The sequence below is a fragment of the Chelmon rostratus genome, chromosome 7 (genome assembly GCF_017976325.1).
Source record: "Chelmon rostratus isolate fCheRos1 chromosome 7, fCheRos1.pri, whole genome shotgun sequence".
In the NCBI taxonomy this organism is placed as follows: domain Eukaryota; kingdom Metazoa; phylum Chordata; class Actinopteri; order Chaetodontiformes; family Chaetodontidae; genus Chelmon; species Chelmon rostratus.
In genome coordinates this window covers 16,546,579-16,565,375 of record NC_055664.1, presented here as the reverse complement: position 1 = coordinate 16,565,375, position 18,797 = coordinate 16,546,579, and the positions used below count along the sequence as shown (strand labels likewise).

The 18,797-nt window shown below is 44.3% G+C and overlaps 1 protein-coding gene across 3 annotated transcripts in view; it reads right to left on the bottom strand.

The window, feature by feature from the left end:
* The window catches only part of dock10 (dedicator of cytokinesis 10), a 59,500-nt gene that overhangs the window by 4,158 nt on the left and 36,545 nt on the right, over nucleotides 1–18,797 (bottom strand). For all 3 annotated transcript variants that reach the window (XM_041941240.1, XM_041941237.1, XM_041941239.1), the window contains exons 13-50: nucleotides 18,621–18,743; nucleotides 17,738–17,820; nucleotides 17,520–17,642; nucleotides 17,357–17,436; nucleotides 17,073–17,260; nucleotides 16,832–16,897; nucleotides 16,605–16,697; nucleotides 16,345–16,468; nucleotides 16,134–16,255; nucleotides 15,880–15,963; nucleotides 14,664–14,756; nucleotides 14,376–14,494; nucleotides 14,094–14,163; nucleotides 12,453–12,566; nucleotides 12,171–12,242; nucleotides 11,912–12,058; nucleotides 11,587–11,670; nucleotides 11,397–11,493; nucleotides 11,221–11,253; nucleotides 10,786–10,964; nucleotides 9,627–9,743; nucleotides 9,298–9,415; nucleotides 9,056–9,177; nucleotides 8,400–8,514; nucleotides 8,054–8,120; nucleotides 7,632–7,679; nucleotides 5,240–5,350; nucleotides 4,572–4,684; nucleotides 4,374–4,489; nucleotides 3,544–3,681; nucleotides 3,268–3,450; nucleotides 3,062–3,172; nucleotides 2,745–2,960; nucleotides 2,580–2,637; nucleotides 1,808–1,909; nucleotides 1,098–1,204; nucleotides 890–1,012; nucleotides 685–798 (exon numbers count right to left, since the gene is read on the bottom strand). In XM_041941240.1, the coding sequence (XP_041797174.1) occupies nucleotides 685–798; nucleotides 890–1,012; nucleotides 1,098–1,204; nucleotides 1,808–1,909; nucleotides 2,580–2,637; nucleotides 2,745–2,960; nucleotides 3,062–3,172; nucleotides 3,268–3,450; nucleotides 3,544–3,681; nucleotides 4,374–4,489; nucleotides 4,572–4,684; nucleotides 5,240–5,350; nucleotides 7,632–7,679; nucleotides 8,054–8,120; nucleotides 8,400–8,514; nucleotides 9,056–9,177; nucleotides 9,298–9,415; nucleotides 9,627–9,743; nucleotides 10,786–10,964; nucleotides 11,221–11,253; nucleotides 11,397–11,493; nucleotides 11,587–11,670; nucleotides 11,912–12,058; nucleotides 12,171–12,242; nucleotides 12,453–12,566; nucleotides 14,094–14,163; nucleotides 14,376–14,494; nucleotides 14,664–14,756; nucleotides 15,880–15,963; nucleotides 16,134–16,255; nucleotides 16,345–16,468; nucleotides 16,605–16,697; nucleotides 16,832–16,897; nucleotides 17,073–17,260; nucleotides 17,357–17,436; nucleotides 17,520–17,642; nucleotides 17,738–17,820; nucleotides 18,621–18,743 (4,173 nt within the window). The remainder of the gene's footprint in view (nucleotides 1–684; nucleotides 799–889; nucleotides 1,013–1,097; nucleotides 1,205–1,807; nucleotides 1,910–2,579; nucleotides 2,638–2,744; nucleotides 2,961–3,061; nucleotides 3,173–3,267; nucleotides 3,451–3,543; nucleotides 3,682–4,373; nucleotides 4,490–4,571; nucleotides 4,685–5,239; nucleotides 5,351–7,631; nucleotides 7,680–8,053; nucleotides 8,121–8,399; nucleotides 8,515–9,055; nucleotides 9,178–9,297; nucleotides 9,416–9,626; nucleotides 9,744–10,785; nucleotides 10,965–11,220; nucleotides 11,254–11,396; nucleotides 11,494–11,586; nucleotides 11,671–11,911; nucleotides 12,059–12,170; nucleotides 12,243–12,452; nucleotides 12,567–14,093; nucleotides 14,164–14,375; nucleotides 14,495–14,663; nucleotides 14,757–15,879; nucleotides 15,964–16,133; nucleotides 16,256–16,344; nucleotides 16,469–16,604; nucleotides 16,698–16,831; nucleotides 16,898–17,072; nucleotides 17,261–17,356; nucleotides 17,437–17,519; nucleotides 17,643–17,737; nucleotides 17,821–18,620; nucleotides 18,744–18,797) is intronic.

Genomic DNA, 18,797 nt, shown 5'->3' with positions numbered 1-18,797 from the left:
AGAGAAATTAAGGACACTGAAATCTGGTCTCCTTATCTTTCAAGTCTTTGTATCATTTCCCCTCCTTCTTTCCAATAACGAGAAGATTTCATATTCTCATTATCAATTTTTTAAACCCTTTCTTCACGTCACAGTCGTGAAATCCCTGCATGGAAATATCATTCCCTCATTAAAAAAAAACAGGAAACTGTGTCAAGGATCCAGGTTCTTAAAAACCAAGCCCGAACTGCAGGGTGCTTCTCCACAGATGAAGTCCGGGATTCAAAAACTCATAAAGCAGGGCACCTTTACGATTTAGTTAGTTCACCTTATTTACAAAAAAGCAACGTTCCTAACATACCCCTGGTGGCATCTAGCTATGTGAATTGTTGTGGCTTTATTTGCAGTAACGAGATCCTGGCCTTGGTTTGACACACACAAATCATTGAGAGGCTGCACTGGAAAAATTTGCAGAAACTGTGTCCTTTATAAAAGAGTACATGCTTATATTTTGGTCTTCAAACGTCAGTGAATAATTATACATTTATTTGTCTGGTAAAGGGGACACTGGGGACTGCATGCCATCAGTGAAATCTGCCAGCTGCAGAGGTTTAGCTACTGTTGTCCTGCTGTGGCATAAGAAGCCATAGGTGTGTCTTTCAATGTGTGTGTGTCTACCCTCTGCAGGGATGAACTGTCGCTCACCTGTCCATAGAAAGCTACACGGTAGTAGCGACCAAAGAGCCGCTTTTCTGAGTTCACCACCTCAGTCACCTTGAGATAGGAGCGATGGATGTCATAGTACAGCTCCGACAGCCTCTGTGGGCACACACACACACACACACACACACGTACAATGAGTATCAGCCCAATATGCACGTGCACAAAGAGAAGAAGGTTTAGCAGCCACCTTAAAATCCCGCCTCTTTTCAAAGACAGCGATCACAGGTTTGTTGATGTCGGCGATGAGCTCGTGCCTCTCTGATTTCCACAGGTAGTCCACGCACAGCTCCAGCTGCTCCACCAGGGTGTCCTACACATGGCAGCAAGACCAGGAAGCATATTACAGAGAGAAATCAACGTCTGAGGTTTTGTCAGGATTAAAGGCTAACACTGACCTCTGTATAGGGTGTGTCTTGTGTACCAGTGTCTTCCTTCATGGCGCCCTCCTCCTTGACATTAGGGCTGATGCACATAAACGCTGCCCAGCCCATAGAGAACGACGCTGGTGTTTCAGACAAGTGAAAGACATATCAGGGCATGTAATCCAATAGATGCACACGTCCCATGAACGGTCCCACATTATTGCTAGTGTTATGTTTAGCTTTTAAACATACAGATGCATAAAATGCATCCGGCACACGCGTTCTTGTATTAAGATACAAGACGTTTTACATCGTTTTAACAGTCAAGCATTCCGTTCTTGCGCACTCAAAGGAAAATTAAAAACGTCAGACGTGAGCGTGCGTCATATCAAACCCCAGTGACACTGAACAGCTTATCCAGTGAGACTTGGGTGAACAGTGATGTGATAACCTGACACAATCTCATATCATTAAGGCAAGAACAGTGGTCCTCAAAACATTTAACTGCACAATGTAGACAGCTTCATCCATCAGTGGAGAGGTTGAGATTTGAACTGGCACCAGACAAACGGATGTCCCTTCAATCCAAACCATGTCCACCTGTCAAAATCAACACCTTCCACCCAGTTGGTTTAAACATATCAGTGCACACCCGCTCCCTCCCACAGCACCTTGTCTCTCCATCATTGTGTTCTGAACTCCCAGCCCCCACCACCCAGCAGGCCCCAGGCGCACACACTCACTGTCTTGATCTCGGGAGGTAGTTAGTAAGGAGCTACAGTTAAAGACAGGGCTTTCTTCAGGGGACACACTGGACATCCTGGCCTTGTCAGCTCTCCAGTAGCCTGTTTGGTAGGAGCGGAGGAGGAGGAGGAGGTTTACAAAGTTCACGTCCACTTGCTTTTGCCTTTTATGCTCAAGGACAAGGCTCACGAATCAGCCGAGCCGCAGGCATGCTACGCTAGCTATTGGCACACAGGCTCAGTGCGTTAAGATGTCAGACGCGTGCAGCAAAAGACGGACACATGCTGTGGTCTAAGCGAGGAAGCATGCACACATACGAACAACGAACGAACAACAGATTTGCAGATAGAGGAACATGAAGCACAGCGACATCAGTCTCTACTTCTACTGGAAATCGTGAATGGAAATGTTGTTTGGATGCAAAGACAGACCAATACAATCCAACTTGAGTTCCTAATAAATCTTCACCACACAAAGACACACCCGAGTCACCGGTGTGCTTGCTTTCAGGCATACACATCAGCCTGCATGGTGATATGAAGGACTGACAGTTGTCATGACCATGTTAGCAGCGAGAAAGAGAGATGTGCAGATTGACAAAAGATGGCAGTGATTGGTGTTTCTGGTTAGAAGTTATCATGTCTGCAAAGATGCACACACTACAACAGCAATACCATAACCCTGCATATGCACAAATATCTGCACATACACAGAAACACACAAACCATGCTGCAAAAAGTAAAGTCCAAGTAGCAGCACGTGAGCACTAACCTCTCCTCTTCAGCGATTCAGCAATCAGGGCTGAGATGTGGATGTAGCACATGGCAGCCTGAGGGGAAAGCCAGACACATTACCGTCAGATTTAAGTCATACATAATACTAAAAGCCATGAAGTTCCAGAAGTAAGAGCACACTAAAAAGTATAAGGTGTATAACCTCTGAGAGGTCGCCATTGCGGACGTGAACCTTGGCCATGCTCTCCAGCCAGGTGCGTCGAAGCTCGGGGGTGCTGGCGTAGGAGTTGGCCAGACTGTACTGAAGATCCACCAGCATCTCTGGATCCTTCTCATGCTCCTTCATTTGGGCTGTGGCCATCAGAACCGTCCGGATCCGTTTGGTCAGGTCCTTCACCTCAGCAGGGAATGGAGTGTTCTGTCGAAAGTGTAGTTTAAGTACGAAAGCAGAATGAAACAGGACTATGAACCAGAATTATTGATAATAAAGCTGCAGCACAACCCTAGAAGCTGCTCTACCTTGAGTGGTGCATCTCCGTTGGCAAAGTTGTTGATGATAGCCAGCGACTGCTGGAACCTCGAGCCTCCGATGCCAGCATCTGCTATCAACTGGCTCACCGCCTTGATAACCTGATGTGGAAAGAGGAGTGTGGGGTGACGACACACGATTCACAAAACGCACAACCGTGCAATGATACAATTGTACTACATTTGATTTCACTGACCTGCAGATGTGAGCGGACTATAGACTTGCCCTTGGTAAACTCAAAGTTTTTCCTCATGAAAAAGTACAGCAGGGCAGCTGCCTCCGTCTGGGTGGAGCTGGAACGATGGTTACAGCACTTGAGGATCTCATAGCACAGACAGCCGCACAGGTCTGCCTTACCCTGGAAGAATGCACTGGGGAACTACAGGAAAAGATGAAGATGAAACCACACTGAAGAAAAAACAATGGGAAGTTTCACTTATAAGTCATATGGGTACGAGAAGGTTTCCTGGACCTTTTGTACAAAGAGCCTGAGTGCGGCGAAGATATGCCGTAGTGTGGCGGTTGATTGGTTGATCTGAAAGAAGAGCAAGTAGGTGTCCAGCACCTTCTTCATCAATGCATTTTGTCCTTCATCCAGCAGCAGCTGCTTCTGTATGAATGTACAGTGTGTAGGAAGAAAAAGGCAGAAAACACACATTTTACTGTCAAAGTTTCATCAGGCAGTTTTTTTTTTCTGATTGCACAGTACAGCTCTTAAAAACTAAAAAAAATATATATTCTAGCCACCAGATGGCAGTAGAGTCTCAATGGCCGGGCTTAAGAGTGTGCATGATTGACACAGCATTTCATTTAGTCCTTCAGAATGGTGGCGACGGATGTCTGTTTTTAAGACACACTGACAAGAATATGATATGAGAATATGAGTATAATATGAAAAAAAAACTTCTGGTGTGACATACAACCTTTAAATTATGAATAAAGGTGCTAAAGCCATACATTTAAAGGCATTTGTTTGCATTTACAAGTAATTCTCACATCCAAAAGCTGAGGCCAGAGCTCTGATTCAACAAAGCGTTATTAATAAGACAAATGAGATTCAGAGGCTTCACATATCAGAAGTATTTTCATCTTAACAAAAGAAAATAGATAAGTAAGACAGTAATTGTACTTTCAATTGTACTTTTGCACGCCTGAGGAAGACCATGGGTCAACAAAACAGAACCATAACCTGATGAAGGTCTGTGTACCAAAAATCGGTTATCAAATATGTCTGACTGCAAGTGAAGAGGAGTGCACAGGAGGCTTTGGTTCATGGTTGTAATCCATGAGAGGAACACAGACCTTGTGATGGTGAACAAAGAGCTCCAGGACATCGAGCACAGTGAGGGACACCTCAGTGGACAAGTTCGCCTCAATGTCTGTCGGACTCAGCGTGTCTCCATCCTGAATATTTCCATCTGGAAACACAGTCACATATATGAATAACGCCAGTCCATCTTAGTAACTCTATACTCATCTCAGTGAAAACGTGTGTGCTACCTGTCTCCATCATCTGCAGCAGCTTCGGGTTGGTGAGAGCATTCTTGCCTCTGATGATGGGCATGGTCTGGGAGCGAGCATGTCGGTGACCATCCCCTCCAGATGATGCCATCCTGGAGGCGACAGCAGGGGTCAGCGGCTAGCATCGAACACAGCACTCGTATGCATCATTTTGTCTAATTTCACACAAAAGCTATGGTGCCAGGTGTAGGCCAACCATCTCTAAGGATTTTTGCACATTGCTGGGAAATATAAATGTCACCCACGTCACAAGGACACGCTGTTATCGGGAGTCTATTAACACATGGGAGTACAGAGACAGAGGCTGGCAAATCACACAAAACACTGCAGGTATGAGGAGGGGGCATGCTGAGAACACAGTCACAGTCTATAACATGGAAACACACAGTGGTAACATCAAAGATGAGTATACACAGGACAAGGATGTCTTTATCTAAATCCAAGTGTTCATATTATTGTTGTAGGTTGTACCTGTATTCAAATAATCTGGAGTTTCTTGCTATTAAAAGACAATATTTACATCTGGAGCCAATCACCAGACATCATTAGCATTAAGAACAAATTCCAGCAACCAAAGACTCAGTATCTCTGAAAGAGTTTAACTCTGTCATCATGGCTGAGGTGTTTTCCTGGTGGAGGGTGATTACCATTGTGGGAAGAGGCTTGAGGGATGAGAGGACTGGGAGGGGTGGTTAGAGCCCTTCAGGGTGCCATTGGCGTGGGCGGACTGGGCCAGCTTTACTGCCGCTGCTAGCTTCCTGTTCACGAGCCAATCACATCAAAGCTAGCATTAGTTAGTTTAGTCGAGACCGTCATTGTTTAGTGACAATCATTATCATCATTAGTCGGCTAATAGCTGCCTGCAATCAATGAAAAAAATGGCTTTACAGTGTAAAGGAGGTGCAGGAGCTCCAATTTGACCTTGGTGTGATGGGAGCGGCTAGAGTCAGAGAGGAAGCTCAAGCATCTCATATAGAGAGGGAGGTCAGCCAGATGGAAAGGTTAGTGGCGTGGCAGAGTTAATGGTTTTGTTTGCCATTAGTACATGTAGTATCGCATGAATCAACTCTTGGTCAAGCGTTAGTGGAGAGCAGAGGCTCGCAGTTAGCATTAATGTTAAAAAGTGGACAGCGAGGAGATTAAGATGTAGAGATGAAACCAGTACAAGCTGCAGCACAAATCAGCTTAGTAACTGGATTTCAACAAACAGATGCTCAACATATCATATTCTCATGACGCCTGAATGAAGCTGGATCCGGAAAACGACTACCAGTTTAAACAAAGCAAAAGGTGCCTCTGCTGGCCAGAGGAAAGAGGACACAAACGCTGTGTAAGGCAATCAACACAACAGCCTCAGAGCCCATTGAGGAAACTCATTCGAGCCAAGCAGCGGGTGGAGTCCAGCCAGTCATGAGGCAGCACATGGAGACAGGTGGACATGCAACATCAATGAGGAAAATGTGTAAAAAATGTAAATAAAACTACATAGAGGACAAGCATAAAAAAAATTCCCTGGTTATTCATCATACATGTCAGTACACAAAGGGTCACTGATGCAACGGGACATCAATAATGTGCAGCCGCACTGATCCATTAACAGCAAGCAGCATGCACAGAGGGGGGGAGGGGGGCCATGAGGCATGCACTGTGGTGGAGAAGCTACAACAGCAAGGTTGAACACAAATTATTTGTTGGTGTCATGTAGTTTAGACTGTGCATACGCGCAGGCCTGTACCTTAGCTGAAGTCTAAAATATGGCTTCGGTTAAAGAGGTGAAGCTCCTGGAACAACACACAAGCTACTACTGACTATAGCTGCTAGCATCGCTGGCTAACTTAAAGGCGCTGACGATCTATTCGATCAATCAGCTTCTTAACAAACGCTGGAGCACGACAAGAAAGCAATTTTCTGCCAAATTTGGAACAATTGTGTTTATTTTACAGGACTCTGTATTTTTCTTTTTCTTGGTTCCCTTCCGGCTAGCTTGAAGTGGGCGGGGCTCAGCTAGAAAGTCATGATATCGCGCACCTCTCTGCACCAATCAGGTTTTAGCAACAGTTGACGACAGTCTAATGACAGTTATTGGGTTGTTTGCTTATGTCGCCGAGCTGCTGTCAATCAATCAAAATTCTGATAACTTTCATTGTTGCTTTAATGATCATTTTTTAATATCATTTAAATGTTATAACCACCTTTTTTAAGGGCTTTAATGATGACTCGTCTCATTGTCTTTCCAGCTTGCTGGCTGGCTTCACACTGCTACTATAATTCATCGCTCCTGAACTTCAATGGGTGCCTACACTGACTCAGCCGGGCATCAAATAGCTAACAGAGAGAGACACTGAGACAGACACAGGCGTAAGACTGTGAATCCCCCATGGCCTGGTATTACAGACGAATGTTAAGTAGCTAGCAGCCCCAGACAGGCTCAAATGCGTCTGCAGCTATCTTTACTCTGTTAATGCCTCCACACACAGTAAAGCAGTGTGCTCTCCCAGCCTTTTGTTGGCTTACATCTCAGCATCTCATTGCTGAAAGGAAAAAGAGGGCTAATTTAATTAGCTGGGAGGAACCAGAAGATGGAGGAGTCGAGCGGTGCCAATGGCTCCGCTCCAGTAGGAGCGCGCACACACACGATGACAACCCCCATCCTGTGCCTGCCAACTACTACAATACAATATCCAGCAGTGCTTTTCTCTCAACAGCAAGATCCAGGAGTCCCCCCCCCCCCCCCTTGAAGCTCATCCCTGAGCGTGCACACGCATACAGAGCACATATTAGTATTTCTGCCTGACTGTGCCTGATTCATTTGTTTGTGTGTGTTTGCACATAATGCGTCTGCGTGGCTGCATTTGCACATGTGTGCATTCACGGGTGCGCATGATTATATGAATTATGTATCGGTGGGGGGGTGTTACGACCTTTGGCTGCAGCATGTATGTTGAGTTAATAAGCCATTTCCATATCTGCGGCGCTACGATAAGTGCTTGTGAACGAGACCACGTCTTTGTCTCTGGAGAAGGCAACGAGGACACTCACCTGGCTATGTGGCGTTTTCCGAGGAACCTGAAGTGCTGAAGACACAGCCTGAAGGGAATGCAAAAATATCTTGGGTGACGGGTGAAGGTTTTGCTTGTTTTTAAGCGTTTTGTAAGTTAAGGACAGAGAATAAAGGAGGTGCATGTGATCAAACTGAGCTGCGGCCTCGATGCTGACAAAACAGGAAACACAGACAGTTAATTAACTGCGCTGTGCAGTGGAGCTCTCATTGGAAGCACAGTCTGTTTTTCTTCTCTCTCGCTTGCTGCGTCATTACTTTCATCTGTTCCCTTCTGGCTACATTCTTCACCCCCCTTGTCTTCTCCTCTCACTCTCCTGTCCCCTTCCCCGTCTGTCTCTCTTTCTCCCTGTGCATCACTAGCTGTGGTAGCACTCTGCCATGAAGAAAGACGAGCACTCACTCCAGGATGTTAAAGAAGTCTGAGATCTCCTGGTGAATGGCCCGGTGCCAGTAGGACACCAGCACATCTGGAAACAGGCAAGCAAAGAAGCATCATGTCAAACATACACAGGAGCAAAAGATGGTATTGGAGTGATTGAAACACAAAAAAAAGAGTTTTAAACCTGCAAAAAAGTGCAGATATCTTTGGTGGTAAGTATGAGAATAATTCAGAATTGTCTTGATCTGAGCATATGAGGAACCCGTACATGTAGCATTATAGCAAATATAATAACCCATAAATAGCATTTGCTGGACTGGAATGTGTGAATCCTCTGCATGCATGTTTTAAAAACATAATTTCTCACCCTCAGATATGGTTTTCATGATGTGCAAAAAGCACATGAGCAGACTGCGGGTCTCTGCCTGGTCCAGCTTGTCACAGCGAGAGCCGTAGCCTATGAGGGACTGCGGCCGTGCGAACTGAGGAGAAACATCCAGACAGAGGCACAGTCAGTGATATACGGCTCGCATGAGGGTTGTTTTTTTGTAGGTTTCAGCAAGCTGGAGAGAAACTTGGGCACAATGAGGATTTCACAAGCTTTGAGTTTTCAGACAGTTCTTGCCAAAGTTTGATTCCAGGCAATGTGGAGAAGGTTTATAGACATGCTTGATGGCATGCGGCAAAGGTGCTCAGCTGCACTTGAACACAGGAATTACATGATTAGTCCAAGACCACCTGGGCTAATTTCAGTTTTTCTTTAGTTGAGATTGGAGCAGAAGTCCACTATCTCTGGTCCAACATGGAAGTCAGAGAGCCATTTATGATGTAGAAATTATTATGAAGCACTCACTTGCGCACTCACTCATTGCAGAAGATGTGTGTTTATACCAAACACAAGTACCAGAGGTATCCAATCCACCTTGATTCTTTTGACGGATGTGCTTGCTCCTCTACCAAAAGGACTATATCTGACGTGTCACAACACAGAAGGTGTCTCTGCTCTCTTAACTCTTTTCTCACCTTCTCACATCCGTCCATCTTCTCACTGTTCCTGTCACTGTTGCTCGGGTTGGAGTCCACACTGATCAGAGAACCACGAGAGTCAGCCTGGTTTCCCGTGGCAACTGCCAAGGATGAGAAGGCTGGTGTGCAGCGGGCGAAGGGGGAGGGGGGTCAGTATCAACGTCCTGATTCACACATTTTTATATAGAGACACTAGCAATAGACAGACAGTCACACACAAGCACATCCCAAGCTGCTACCTGTGATGGAGTTGAGTACTTCTTTGGAAAAGGAGGCATCTACGGAGTTGCCATGGCGAGTAACAGGAATTACCCCTCCAGCCACTCCTCCTCCCACACTGAGGTCATCTCTGGAGCCCTGGTATGGGCGCAGACAGGGGAGAAGACTTATTCAAAGGAAAAATATGTTTTGTTCCACCTGAGTCCCAACATTTTATAATCTAGGCTATTATTTTTTACTATCCTTCTATATTTCACAATGAAAGATAACCTTTAAAGCTCCCCTCATGATCAACCAGTGCGTTGCAAACACAGATTCAGTCAGTTCATTTTATATCATCCACTCTTACTTGGTCACTAGAAGTGAAGTAGATGGGGAAGAGGTCCCTGAGGAAGAACCGAGGCATGTTGTCCAGGATCAGGCCGTACAGCGGCAGGTAGAGAGACGCTATTCTTGCCTGCTTCTCCTGGAGAGACGGTCAATGAGAGGGACACCGCATTTTAAAGAAATGCACACATTCTACAGCCTGTAACAGTATTTTCAAACACCCAAATTAACAACCTCTTTTTAATAAGCCTGTAATGATACATTTAATATGTTTGCAAAGCCACTCAAAGTCCCCTTCTATTAAAACCGCTCTTGTGTCCCTGGAGAGTGTATCACTGCTTAATTAAGGCTGTATTTAAAATCTGATGGTTTAAATCTCTACGGTCTTTAGGTAGTCCACAGATTTTTCAATGCACTTATATAACATCCAATATATCCTGCCTAGTAAAATTCAAAAAATTCAAGAACTTTTCAAGCTCTTTCAAGGTACCTCAACCAAACATTTCCAGACTCTTAAAGCCTTTTTCATCACACTTGAATTGTCACTTTAAAAGGCAAATGTGAAAAATAAAGTGTAGACAATGTCTTATACCCACAGCAATCAATGTATATCCTCACTTTGTCTATTTCACCAGTTGTTCATATTAACTTTGATTGTATGTTTTGATCATGTTTATCTAATGCCTGCGAATATCAACACCAGGAGACGGCTAAAAAATATGATGATTATTATTTCATTTCAAATATGATGGTTTTCATGATGACCGTGTCGACGAATCACCAGACTGTGTTGAAAATCAAGCATTTTTCAAGGAGGATATTTGGCTTTAACCATATAACTAACCTCAAAATGGTTAATATTAAGCATTTTCCATTCTCTCGAGACTTTGTACGAGCCCTGAAGGAAATGTGGTCTTTTATGAGACATGATTTTCCCAGTGTTGCCTTGCATGTGGCCTCTGCACACATTCGGTTTTGACTGCCTTGACTACAGCTCTGCTGCTGCGCTGTGGCTGGCAGTATCTGGTGGTGTTAAACAGTGGGCAGATTACTGACTGGAAGCTTCCCAGCACTCAATAAGATATGGTCTCTGCAGCTTGCAGCTGCTACTAACAATCACACGTCAGTGTGTATCTGTCTGTGTGAGTCACATGGGAAGAATCTCTCTGTGTTCTGGCTACCTTGGTGGCGTAGCGTGCATCCAGAGAGTGTTTGGCCATGAGAGTCTTCAGGGTGGCCAAAGCTAGATGTCTGAGGTCCTGCTCGTCCTGGAGGGCCAGCCCCAGTTCCCGCAGCAAGATACCGGTCAGGAAGTGCTTCCTGCAGAACTCTCCGGTCAGGTTGTACTCGGGCACCGACACTGAGGAGAGAGAGAAGCGTAAAAGATTCACATTTTAAATGGAAATTTCCGTGATTTAAATAATGCGTGTGCCAATGTTTGCTTTCCATCAGGGAGTTAATTAATCCTTTTCTAAACAAAAATCTGGTTACAGTGAGCAAATAATGTGACAGGACAATTTTCCTTTTCATTATCATCATAGCGCTGTAGCACACAAACACACACACACACACTGCAGCACATACAACATTACAGAGGAATGAGTGAACATATTTACCATGAGTACTTTGTGGCTCTGGGGATGCATGGTCTGACATGGACAAACAGTCAGAGAAAATGACACAGAGAGAGAAAGACGGAGCGTTAATAGACAAATGAGAGTGTGAGAGCTACTCGATGTTATGAGAGTCACCACGCTAACGCCGAGCCACAGGCTTTGACTCGGGCTCTTACCTGAGATGCGAGCGGAGGGTAAGGGCAGGCTGAGAGGGATGTAGTGTTCGTGGTTGCACACCTCTCTTAAGAATTCAAATTTCAGCTCACACAAGACCTGTCAGACACAAAAAAGATATTACTGCTCTGCAAATGTGCGTCTAGTTGCATCTGCAGTCACTGATGTATCCTTACTAATCATCGCTTGTACCTTGCTGTCAGTAGCAGTAATCATGTTTATGTAGTTGCTAATCAGCTTGAATGTGAAGCCTCTGTCCATGAGAGTAAAGCAACGCTGCAAAGAGACAGACAGAGAGCAGAGGTGAGACCCGGCATCAGCTGACATGACAGTGACACATGTTCATGAAACACAGGTGGAGGAATCAATAGGCAACAATAGTAAAAAGGGAACAATTTTCATTTGCAGACTGTTTGTACAGTTTGTATAGATTCCTTCCCAGAGTATTAGAAGGTAAGCTTAACAGTATGCTCCATTCACGTGTGCTCAAGCATCCACGAGACAGTTTGCCTCCCACCTTGACAAAAGCTGCTACAGCTAAATTGGCGCTGCGCGTCTCTTCTGGCATGTCTTTGTTTTTCCAGAAGATGTGCTCGGACACCGTCTCCACCAGGGTCTCCACGCGGCTCAGGTAGGATGAAGGGAAACGCTGGGGCCTCGGCAGCTGCAGGAACACAGAGTCAGCACAGCTTAATCATGCACCGTGTTTCAGGTCGGATTACAAACACCAAGAACCAAGAATAACAATTGGTCCAAAGCAGAGCGAGCAACCTCACCTTCACCTTGTCAGAGTCGACCAAATGTTGGGCCATGGACTTGACAATCAGCTCAAAGAAGAACCAGGAGAACTGAAAGCAGGACAGGTCAAAGCAAGGTCAAACTTGTTCCAGTGTGTATCTGTCTAATCAGCTCCAGGAGACACACATGACTGCTCTTTGCATTAATTCACTCTGCTCCAGGATACTGGAGGCATAGATAGCAGACTCAATAATTGGTTATTTCAAAATCAAGTTTTCCTTTTTAGAACGGATAAACTGAAGAGTAGGTGGGAGACAAACCTTCAGGACATTCCTGACTGCTGCCTGCTCGTTGCTCTTCAGGTCAAAGGTCATTCCCTTAGCCAGCTCCTCGTGAACGGTCCTGAAGCCGTGGGCCTCTGACTTGAACACATACTTCACACAGGAGAGAAGGGAGAGGGGAGAGGGAGGTTAAAGGAGCATATGAAGTAGGGCCTGCAAATAACAACTACTTTCATTATCGAGTTGATCTTGTTTTAATTATATTTTGGGGGCATTTTTTGCTTTTACTGGACACAGCAGTAGAGATAACAGGAACAGAGGGGCGAGAATGAGAGGGCGTTACACGCAACAAGATCCCTTCTCATGCGGTGTGCTGCAGTTGACGGTCCTGACTAGAGCTGACCTGGTTGATTGAATATGTGGCTAATCAATTCATTGTTAAAGTCATTTTTCATTTGCTACTTTTGTTTGTCTTACATATTTTGGACCACATGAATTGACTAGCTATGGAACAATGTACATTTTTCATTGTTTTTCAATGTTTAATAAGACCAAGCAATAACTTAATGTATCCGAAAATTCTGCAGATTAATTGACCATGAACCTAACTGTTATTTGCAGCTCTAGACCTCTGCAGATTACTGTATTTTCTATTGTATTTTATACTGATTCTCTGAAAAGTGTTTTACACAGCTTATATACAGCTTTTAAAATGTCTTGTTCTGTCTGACCAACAGTCCAAAACCAAATATATTCATCTTACAATGATGCAAAGCAGAGAAAAGCAGCAAATCCTCACAATTGGGAAGCAGGAATGAGGGAATATTGAGCTTTAAAATACAACTATAACCATGAATGCATTATCAAAGTGCTGGCTGATTAATTTTCTAATTGATTCATTTTTTCAGCTCTAATATGTATTAAAACACAGATTCACAAATACTGTAGATGCATGTGAGCAATAACACTGAAACAGCAGTCTGGAACGAAGCCAACGTGAGGTTTGATTCAAATCGTATTGCTGCACACTACTCCATTCATGCTACAGTGAGTTCAACCCCCATCTCACTGAGCACACACACACGTTCCCACACACACACACACACACACACACTCAGCAGTTTCAATTGGGCACCACTACTACTGAACATCATGCCAATCTGTTACCATGGCAACCCCAGTTCCATTAGCTCTGCTAGTCCTCTCCTCTTACCTCCCACCATTCATCTTTGCCACTAGCTCTTCAAGCGCTGCGGTTTTCCTTCACTGTGGCCAACATGAAACAGGTTGTGTGGTTCGTCCTGCTCTCTCCTCTAGCTCTCTTACTGACTCTTTACCCCTAAACAAACATGCCTTGTGTTTGTGTTTGAGCCGGTTGAATGTCCTAGTTTGACTCCTACACAATCACCTCTTCTTCTTCTTCTTCTTCTGTGTTTACACTGTGTTCTGGGCACACGGCCCTAGCCACACTCCTGCTGGCCCAAATACACACAAACGACGCACATACAAACACATAAATCCCTCTCTTCTAATTTATTTAGTCAGATATTAAATGGTCTGCACAGAGATTCATGGAAAACAATAGTAATCAAATTTATCTTTTCATCTTCCTGAGCACACACACTTGGCTGCAAGGATTACTATAAGCACACCACACACACCACTTCTGTGTTGTTATACCTTGATATAGGAGTGCAGGTAGTGATCCAGGTTTTCTTCATGGCACTTTGCAACAATGTGGACCAGCACTCTGCAGACACGGGACAACAACAACAACAGTTTTTAGATTACTGGATTAATAAAACGACAAAATCCAAATATAAAAGCCATAAATAAACTCATAAAAAGAAAAACTGTGCTTTAACCAGTACGTTTTCCTCACTGCGTGCTTTTACCACATCCACTGAACTCCCACTCCGATGTGAAGCCGGTTGTTATTGACACTGTAGTACCACATCCTACCTGGTGGTGGCAGTGGTGACCTCATCGTTGTCATTCTGAGTCAGGACCTTGAACAGCTGGTTGAAGAGCACTGGCAGAAATCGGATGATCACTGGGATTCTCTCCATGCTGAGAAGACCCTGGAGAAGGGCGGAAAAGAGGCGTAGGCGTAGGCGTAGGAAGACATGGAGAAGGGTGGAAATGAATACGAGACAAGGCAAATGCAGCAGGGTTCAGCACTCAAGGCTTCAGCTTTCGTCTCAGTCACAATAAATGAAAACTGAGGGGACACGGTGCCTTTGCTCTGACCTTCAGGCAGTTGAGGAAGTTGGAGGTAGGAGGTAGCGAGAGGTCCAGCTCTCTCTTCTGGCACTGCTGGAAGAATCGGTTCAGGTGGGGGTCCTGGCACAGAGAGATGAGCTCATGATAATCAGCATCAACATCTGCTATAAGACCTAGTGAACTGGTTCCTATTTAAGTTACAATTAATCCTTAAATGTGAACTATCAGTCAAACTTTCATCGAGTTGTAAACATTTAAAGTATTTTTTATAGAATATGAAACAATCACCAAGTTGTTATCATGACAAGCTGACTGTACTATGGAGGTTATGCACTATAGTGAGCTTTACTATCCATGTGGTTAAAAAGCTCAGTTTTGTTGCATAGCAAGGCTTCACAGTGGTACAAAGAACATCAATATCCATTAATATTTCTGAAAATCATCCTTAAATCTATGTTTTCTATTTAGCTCAAATGACAACATGACTTCACATCTCTATTACTCATAGGTTGCCTGTGGATTGATTTATTTGTCTTGTTTATTTATTATGTATCTATTCTACAACTCCAATGCCAAAAAAATTGGGGAACTTTGTACTGTTTTCAATTGTATATATGTCAGAGAGGGTTAGCAAATCATCACAAGTTGCTTTATTTACGTTTTACACAGCGTCCTAAGTTTTTTGGAATCAGGGTTGTAATTCTAACTTCTCTGTAAACACAACTTTCATCGTTCATTAAGAATCAATATACTTCATTTGTCTTTTAAAGTACTGCAAGTGAAACTAAGATAACCAAACAGCCAATCAAGACATCCTGTAGTCGAAACTATCCATTTCCTTGTTTCATGCCCACAACACATAAGAGGAAGTTACCACTTTTATCATCCTCTAATGCTGATTGTGCATCTTGGCCTCACATTGCACTTATTTATATACTTTTGCATGCTGTATAATTTGTTTAGGAGCTTCTAATGGTCGCTGGAAATGGCCAATTACCTCATTCCAAAGTAAAGTGTTCCTTTGAGCAGTGCATGTTCACATTCCGGCTCATTTTACAAGGATGTAGTGGTTGAAACAATACGTAGAAAGCATCCATCCATCTATTTTCTACACCGCTTGTCCCGTTCAGGTTCATGCAGGGCTGTAAAACTTTCCCAGTATTCAGTGGGTGAACTGTGGAGCATACCTTGGACACATCGCCGATCCATCACAGAGACTGCAGAAACACACATGTGGTCCTACCTGAGTGTATACGGTGGAGACGACATTGGTGGACACTTTAAAGATAGCTTTTCCTCCATCGACCCATTTCACATCTGCTCCGTTCTGTAGAAGAAAGGAAGGATGTTTATTCTCTTCAAACGCTCCTTTTATCACAAGCTTAATATTCTTCTTCTCACAAAAATTCCAGTTTTTTATCATTCATGACGATGTTTCATATCCATCCACCCCGTAACCCCGTCCTCCTTCTCCTCCCTTACCCTCCTCCCTCTCACCTTGGTGTTGCTGGCTTCCTTGATGCCCAGGTATCCAGGCGGCAGGTTGCAGGAGACAGGGATGCTGAACTCCTGAGACGACAGGCGACCTTCTTTGAGGAGAGGCAGCCAAGAATACCCCACTAAAAGATGCAAAACACAAGAGTACAGGATGGTGGAGGAGACCAACCACGCAATCACCTGCTGCACTGTAAATGTTTCACCAGCTCACCTGGGGTCTCCAGGGATTCTTTCCTTTTGGCATTTGTCTTGGCGTTGATGTCGCAGGTGACGTGGTAAAAGGAGAAAAGAAGGTGGTGCTTTTCATGAAGTTGAGTAGGAAGCTCAATCTTCGCCTGGGGACACAACGGATGCATGTAATGGATTACAGCCATATTATATTACAGGCAAGGGATGCTGCAGATTGGCAAGCAATCCACTCCCAGGTTCTAATGATGTCTGCAGCATGTGATTATTCCTCATATCTTTCACCTCATCGTAGAAGTCAGGGTTCTGGGAGTGGTGCAGAACAGTGGAACAGGCTGCTGTGGTGAAGACTGGACCCCCCGGCTTGCCATAGATGCACTGGAAGAACAGCGACAGAACAAGAGGGGCAACGTAGAGTCGTGCTCAGCCAGTTTTTCACGATAGACAGAGTTTAAACAGTCACATAAAACCCAATAACTGTCCCATCAGCATGTTTTTGGACTGCGTTCTACCTTTAAGGGTTTGGCAACTTCTTCGTCTGAGCTGCGGAACTCAACGTAGACTGCGAGGTTACGAGCCTGCAAACAAGAGGAGCATTGTAACATTAAAATTGTCCACATACCAAAAACAGTTGATAATAAAAGTATATGAAGTATGGAACGAAACAAGAGGCACGCTTTTGGATCATTTCCACAACCTTCACTCAGGCCCCTCTCAAACTGTGTCTTTGTTGTTCAAACGCCTGAGACGTACCTTGGCAAAGCTCTTCTGGCTGTCATACTTGAGGTGTTTAGGGTAGACGTAGATGTGGTTTCTGTAGACGCGGTGCGGCTGCGTGAACTTGGTGGAGTCCTGGACGAACTCCTCCACCTCCACAGTAGGCTGGTGTTTGCTCAGCTCCTCAAAGGGCTTCACCGGTACATAGGAGGACGTCACACAGTCTAAAAGCACAGAGGAGAGAGAGAGAGAGTGTGAGCAGACAGACGGCAGTGTGCGAACATGAATGAACACAGAGGGGATGTAGCGCCTGGACTTACTAGGATGCTCCATTGGAACGTAGTCGACTGCGATGTCCAGCGCCCCGGGAACAGTCTGCAGTTTGCTGGTCTTCTCAGCTCTGCGCACGCAAAAATTCAAAGAAAATGTCGTAAGAAGTGTTTATCTTGACTTGCGGAAGACGTGACCTGCAGTCTGCCTTACCTCCTGTACTCAGACACCAGCTTAATCAGGTCATCAGTGGAAATCTTGTTGCTCTCCTGTTTGAAGAGAGGTGAGAAGCGAGACTCTCTGTCCACTGCGCCATGGTTGTCCTTAAACACTGGCCTACAACAGACAGACAGATTAGATCCTGTGAAGTGGACATTGTAGATACATTTCTAAATATTTAGACAACTGAGCCTCCAACCAGGGGCACTGACCTGACGGACCAGGCGAACGGCATTCTGTACTTTCCCAGTTTACTACAGAACTGTTTGTTGGATTTCAAAATCTTCTGAACAGTCTGTGCAAGACACAAGCAGATGGTGAGAGGGTTAGCAGGAAGTCTCAGCTGATATTTTAAATACAAAGGGATGCGATCAGCCCTAAATTCTGGTTGACTGGGACAGAGTGACAGACTAAATCAGAGGTTGTCTAACACAGGGACTCTGGCAGCAGGTTGAACGTCTGGTGACTGACTTTAAACAAGGACCACATGGAGCCCTGCCAGCCGGGCAGCCAGGAAATGTGTTGGATAGGATTTCGGAAAAACCTAATTTCTAAACTATCCGGCCGGACTGGAAGATAAACTCCGGCCTTACAGGAAAACCGTTTTGTAAATGTCATGCATTAAACTGTTTGAGTAGATTAAGCCATTTCCCTTGCAATAAAGGCTCTAACAGCATGTTTCAAGAGCCATTTTTCCCAGCATGCTTCAAGAGATAAGACAATGTAAAAGCTGCACTGCTGCCCTTTTTTTTAAATGTTTGGTTTTACTTGATTCATTTTAGGTTCATTATGGCATTCTACCCCTGCTTTCATGCATCTTCATCTTATTTTTCCATCTTATTTTCCATTCATTTTCTATGTCTGTTTTGAGGGTAATTCTTTGTCTTTTTTATGTGAAGCACTTGATGCATGTCATTTATTTGTTCTAAAGCACTTAGAGCTGCAATTCTTGTATGAAAGGTGCCATAAAAATAAAGTTGTATTATTATTACGACTATTAGCTTTATGTTGTTGGTCAATGATAGGAAATAAATCAATCAAGTCATGTAAATACTGATTTAAAACTATCAGTAACAATGACCAAAGCTTTCTGACCTTGCTGGAGTCTGTATTCTTGATATACGGTTCTGTCCCACAAGCTATATTTCCCATCAGCACCTTCTCCACTCTTGCCACCATCACTATGTCTGTGTGGGGGTTGGTCACAGAGAAGATGGCCTGCATGGAGAGCATTGGACAGGAACATTAGAGTCAGTCTAAATGTAAAATGCA